This window comes from Magallana gigas, chromosome 5 (assembly GCF_963853765.1).
Source record: "Magallana gigas chromosome 5, xbMagGiga1.1, whole genome shotgun sequence".
In the NCBI taxonomy this organism is placed as follows: domain Eukaryota; kingdom Metazoa; phylum Mollusca; class Bivalvia; order Ostreida; family Ostreidae; genus Magallana; species Magallana gigas.
In genome coordinates, this window is record NC_088857.1 from 17,963,205 (window position 1) to 17,969,694 (window position 6,490).

At 33.2% G+C, this 6,490-nt stretch overlaps 1 protein-coding gene across 1 annotated transcript in view; it reads right to left on the reverse strand.

Moving 5' to 3' along the window:
- LOC105317298 (SCO-spondin) overlaps positions 1–5,899 on the reverse strand; it is a 37,810-nt gene extending 31,911 nt beyond the window's left edge. Inside the window, exons 1-7 of the mRNA XM_034474977.2 lie at positions 5,757–5,899; positions 5,464–5,613; positions 4,778–4,900; positions 4,047–4,139; positions 2,507–2,662; positions 1,256–1,402; positions 197–370 (exon numbers count right to left, since the gene is read on the reverse strand). Coding sequence (XP_034330868.2) covers positions 197–370; positions 1,256–1,402; positions 2,507–2,662; positions 4,047–4,139; positions 4,778–4,900; positions 5,464–5,613; positions 5,757–5,796 — 883 coding nt within the window. The 5' untranslated portion in view covers positions 5,797–5,899. The remainder of the gene's footprint in view (positions 1–196; positions 371–1,255; positions 1,403–2,506; positions 2,663–4,046; positions 4,140–4,777; positions 4,901–5,463; positions 5,614–5,756) is intronic.
- Between the last annotated feature and the right edge of the window lie 591 nt (positions 5,900–6,490).

Consider the following 6,490-nt stretch of genomic DNA (forward strand, 5'->3'; position numbering starts at 1 on the left):
AATTCTAAGACTAATGTATTAATTGGTCTACGATGTTTATTTTGAAATATGATAATTGATATTATAGTAAATGATTTCCGAAAGGAAGTATGTTCTAATATTGAGCGGTTCCGTATACATGTACCTTAATTTATGCTCTCCGGGGTCAAATAAAAAATAAAACAAAATAAAGATTCAAATAGACATGCTTCAGTACCAGTGCAGTTTCCACCAAGACAATTCATGAGTTCAGTGCTCTCCCCGGAGCAGTCAAGACCTCCATATTCAGGGGAAGGATTGGAACAACTTCGAAATCGCCTCTTTTGTCCATATCCACACGTGGTGCTGCAGGAGCCCCAATCACTCCAATTAGTCCAGCCGCCGTCCACAGCTACAAATCATTGGCACTTGTCATGTGCAAATAGTATTCAACAATTTTATGAGATAATAACTCAAATGTTTTGATATTATTTACGGTTTTAGCTAAAGAAATGTGTCGTTTTCTTCAGTTTGTTTTTTGTTTTGTTTCACATCTAAGTTCCTTCAAGGGGCATGATCACGATTTTGGTCAAAAAATATATTTTTTTCGATTTTAATGTGTACAATGCTTCAGTGAGGCATTTTTAATAGGCAACCAAAATTTGAGTGCCATTTGTTGAGTTATAAGCGAGTTACAGAGTTTATAATTCTTCGCTATGTAAACAAAGCTTTTGTTTACATTTTGAATGTTGAAGTGAAAATTCCAGTTTTAGACCTCAACTGAATGTGTTAACCGTTAGGAACTGTTTATTTATGCTTAAAATGAATAAGAAGATAGACAAATCCGCTTGAAATTTTTTTTTTACTGGTATATTGAACCTATGTAAACAAAAACAGGGCACGAGCCTTGTTTACATGACGAAGAATTTTATGCCCTGTATCTTGCTTAAAACTCATCGACTGGCACCAAAATTTAAGTTGATAATAAGAAATGCATTTTTAAAGCATTGTAAATAATAAAAACAGAAAAATCGACCAAATTGACCAAAATCGTGACCATGCTCCTTTAAATTCTTTTCTATGATTTTGGCAATTAGGTAAAATGACAAACTCATTATTTTTTTTAAACTTTTATGTCACGGAAACTACATGAATGAATTTGAATGAAGCAAAATTACCCCAATCCGGAAGGCCCATAAAAAACCCCAAAGATATATGTATTTATTGGATTTTTTAAATTAAATAAAAGAATGGTACAATTAAATTGGGCGGTGGAAAAAAATCAAATTTAAAGTACCACTACAAACACTGTCTTTGCAAGACCTCGTTTCAGTTGGGTCTCCAGAACAAGGGTGGGACCCGGAACAGGTGCGTGTTCTAGACTGCGTGCCTGTCCCGCACGTGAGGCTACACGAGCTCCAGGCACTCCAGTTGGACCATACAGCTAATAAAACAAACCAATAAACGTATAACCAAAAGTTTCAATATCGTCCAATATGCACCAGATAAAATAAAACTATCATATTTAAATAAATTAGTTTAAAAAAATTAATATTAATTTTATTACCAAAGACATGTGTTTTTCCTATTCTAGTTTAATTGAACAATTCTGATATTACAGAACATATATATGTGTTTAAGGAGGATCAGGGAGCAGTGTAAATTATCTTCAATGATTTATTTATTACCATTGATATGATAATAACAATAATATTTCTATGATTATTTTAACCCAACATGATTTTGAACATCTACATATTTAAAGTTACGATTGTAAAAATTCACCAATTTTAGTAATTTTGATTAAATATTTTTACATGATACAACTGATCAAAATATGTCAGCCTACTACAAAAAGATCCTGTGTCATACGAATTAGGCTATTTGGGACACACATTTATTTAAAAAAAAAATGTCTTTTTATCTCATCAATATGACGTCATTTCATGATGATTCCAATACCCTTAATGAAGGTTTCGGTCAAAAGTTCATGTTACATGTATGACGTCAACTCAACTTTTTTGAAGAATAAAATATCGGACAGTATTTTTTCAGATTTTAGCACATTATTATCTGAGTCGCATAACAACTATTCCGTTTAGTATCAACTTTTTAGACAAATTAACACGTTTCATAAGATTAGAATAATCATCATATAACTGGAAGTTCTAAAGCGTTGTGTGTCTTATCTTTCATTTCAGTCTACACACACACATATATATAGAAGTAAACATTGATATCAATAATTTTACTAAGTTTGAAACACAGATTTATGACCATTATCAACAACATGCACTTTTTTTGACGTTTGGTGTCTGACTTTATATATATATGTACATGTATATCTTTTAAAATATAATAGACTGTTTGGGCGCAAAAAAAAACCTTTCATATTACACACAAAGATTTGATTCAAAATAAATGTGAGAAAAAAAAATTCAGAATACACATTAAATTTTCCTTTACTATGTATGATTTTAAAAAACATAATTCAATCCCATGGGACTTGAGGTAGAGCTAACGAAAGATGCACAACAGTTTGACTCACCACATGGAGCATTGTTACAGGTATATTCCTCTGAAGACTGACCCTGACACGGGTGGGTCGGTTCCGTGTCACAGTGACGTGTTCTTGTCATCGTACCATGCCCACAGGTGCTCGAGCAGCTAGACCAGGTAGACCACGGCTGCCAATTACCATAGACTACAAATAAAACCCAAAGCAAAACAGATAACAACAACCGCAATATCCCTCAAAACTCATAGGTATAATTCTCTGCGGGGGTTGGTGTGGGGAAGATGGGGGTGACAGCTTTTTTGTAATTATAATTAATGCATTGCATAAGAAATCTGACTTAGTTAATAAGAGTCCACCCGTCCCCAAATGACACCATACATATAACAAAGAGTTTTTCCTATTTTTTTTATTTTAGAAAACACATTGTGAAGCTAAAATAAAAAAACAAAACCAATTAGAATAAAAAAGGCCTCTGATATCAGCATTTTCCAAAACAGTTAGATATACATGTACATGGCTGTTAATCAATTTCTTTTTCATTTGAATGAGATCCCAATAGTGTTTTCCACACATTATAATAATAGTATGAATTCGTGTGACTTTTATTGTACGTGGTTAGCTATCTGCCTGTATGAGCCAGAATAGAAGCATTATGCAGTCATAATTTTGCAAGGAGCATTAAGTTCAATGCAGAAACGTTTATGAATATTTTTTGGTCATATTTATTTAATTATGCATCAAAATAAGCATCTAGCAGTGCATTTAATTAAATCACCCACCCCCATCATCAATATATAACTAGCAACATAAAACGAGTTATAGAGATCAGGAAAAATTATTGGTATACCTCAGTACTAGTATATTAATTCTATATAACACAAATATTTGATTGGCTTTGGGTGATCGCGAATCAGGGCAATAAAACTTCCTTATGGCTCTGTCATCGTCATTACACCCCTCCCCTTTGGAAGCCACGTGAATTTTCATTAAAAGCGTATGAAAAGTCTCAAGAATGAGGATACAATATGATTCAAATGATCAATAGACAAAAGTATATTAGTTTTATTGAGTTATATTCAACATTTTGAATATTTTCTATATCAGAAAACTAACATAGAAAGAAATCAGTAAACATTCACAACGTTTTTGCTTTATGAGAGTTAAAGTAAAAAAACGATGCGAACCTGATGTAGTCTAAAAAATTCACCTGTGATCGATTTGGTATAATAAACAATTTATTGCATGATAGTGAATTGGTGATGGGGATACATGTATAAGGATTTATTCCCCCAGGAAAATCACATTTCCCTCGGGCGTTGGGCTCGGAAAATATGATTTTCCCTGGAAGGAAAAATCTTCATATCTTCTTCACTATTACCATGCAATAAATGTATCACATTTGAGATAAATACTCTTATATTACGTAATAACAACGATTAGACACCCAGCTTCGTATTTATTAATAGAATAAGTCACACAGCATTCTTCATGTGGAATTGTTAACAACGATTATTCTAACATTGAGTTGTATCTCATGAAACTGTTCAAGATATCATAGAAACATCCCTACCATGTCTGTGGCATTCGCAGGTATGACTTCTACAGAATGGAACCTCCCCTGCATGGCACTGGGTACTTCGACAATCATGATCTGACAAACAGTCTGAAGAAAAAACCAATAAACTAAATAAACCAGTAGGTTTTTGAGTGTGCAAAGGAAATTAGAACAATGCATTGAAAAGAAATACAGTCAGAAGTTTTGGAATTGAAAAATGTCTACAAATAATGTAAAGAAAACCAAAACCAGTGAAATTATCAGAATTGACCCTTTCAAAATAAAAAAAGAAACGAACCGAAAAAAACAAAACAAAAAGGAGACGCATTAGAGCGAACGGTGGTTTCACGTTTGCCTAGTAACAGAGATACTTTGACGTTTGTACATTAATTTTAAGCGACCTTTTGGCGATTAAAATGATCATTGTAAATAAAATCGAAATCGTAACGACACAGGATAAATTCCTTTTTGTAAATGCTAAAATATGCATTATAGAAGGTACATGCATTTCCAACAAAATAAATTCTATCGAGAGCTCCCGTGTGTCTGGTTTATATTTTGATAAATCCCCAAAAGATATTTTTTAGATTTTCCTTACCGTCAGATAAAAAAAAAACTCTAGATATAATTGTTTTGAATTTGAAATCTGAAATAGTTAGGTTTAAAAGTTAACGGTTTAAAATAATCATAAATAATCTTATTTTCTCAAATGAAAAGTATGATGCATATACATAAAAAGTTCTTACGTGCACATTCGCAATGATTGTGTGCATGGTCACAGTAGGGTACCTCGTGACTACTGTGGCAGTGGTGTGTCGCACAATCGTGGTTTGAAGTACACGGGTCTGGTCTGTGCCGTTTCGCTAAGCCTGTAAATGGATTTTCAAAATACAATAAATAAGACCAAAACTCGTATATTTTTCTAGATCTTTTAAAAGGCCTTATCAAGAATTACGATTTTTGGTTTTAATGAACTTACCCGAGAATAGTTGAATCAAATGTATGTCAGTATAATTTGAGATTTCAGAGAATATACGTAAAATGAAATATGTCGCGTATTCTTTAAATAATAGATCAACTTATCACCCCCCGCCCCCATTGACCCCACCCACGGCTACAACCCAGCGACGAAAAAAAGAGGATAAGAAAAATAATTTTAAGATCATAAAGAGAGAGAGAGAGAGAGAGAGAGAGAGAGAGAGAGAGAGAGAGAGAGAGGTTGAGAGAGGTTTTCAATGACCAACATTTTTGACCCACACTTTTGCTTTTTATTGCATTAACTTAACTTTTTTAAAATTGTTTAGCTTCAATATGTAAAGGCAATAAAAGAAAAACAAAAATATCACCGAAAGAGAAACAAAAACGTCACAAAAATGTATGAATAGAAAAAGACTCGAAATTCTAACGCTAAAATAGTATGATTGCTGCTCACCTTTGCAGACACAACATCGAAAATTCGATCCGTAATAACCCTGGTCCGCACATTTGGGTTGTTCATACTTATTTTCGCAAAAGTCGGAACAATCAGAATCCTCAAGACAATGATTACATGAGGCATTTACGGCAAAACATTTTACCACACCTGATAAGAGATAAAGGTGATTATTAATAAATTTTGTTCATCATAATCAAAGATTGAAAGGACAAAAGTAAGAAAAAATACATAAAACAGAAAATTTCAAATAAAGAAAGTATTTGCTAGAAAGCTAGGTTACGTGTACTCACAGACTAAAGCGAGCGCGTAAAACATCCAAAACCTGGGCATATTTTCAGAAAGGAATGCTCTGCTATGGAACCGTCGTACTCACGCCGTTATCTGTCGAATGGCAACGCAAATCGTGCTCCCTTTGCCACACGTACAATGTACAATACCTCTAAATAATAACAATCAAACATGTCCAGAAAAAATGCTAGACGAACGATTAATTTCACCTTGACTGTCAATTATTTTTTTTTCCTTTTCAGTGTTGCGTAATTTATTATTTTTTTTTTAAAGAAAAACGCCTTTTTCTGCACTTAGTTGTTTTCCGTTATATGTCACGTCGTACAGAAAAGACGGGTTCGGTGTTACAGAAAGTGTTACATCACAGAAACAACAGCAATGAAATGATTAATTTAATTTCAACAAAGGGAACAACGTCGAGGTTGAAACCTCAGACTCGTCGATGTTTTAATCCGGTGCTAGAAACTTTAATACAACGCGTCTCCGGAACATCGATCGTTGACAAAATCGTTGAAGATAAGACTTTCAAAAAAGTTATTAAAAAATATAAAATTTGCTGAAGTCATTTGATTATATATGTGAGAAATCAACATAAATACATGTGCACATGTAGCTCAAAACCCTTAATACACATGTAGCTGGTTTATCATTCGAACTCGACTCTATAACGAATCAATATTAGTCTCCAAACTACCGGTATATTGACTTATAAAATCTATTGCATAAATTTCAATGA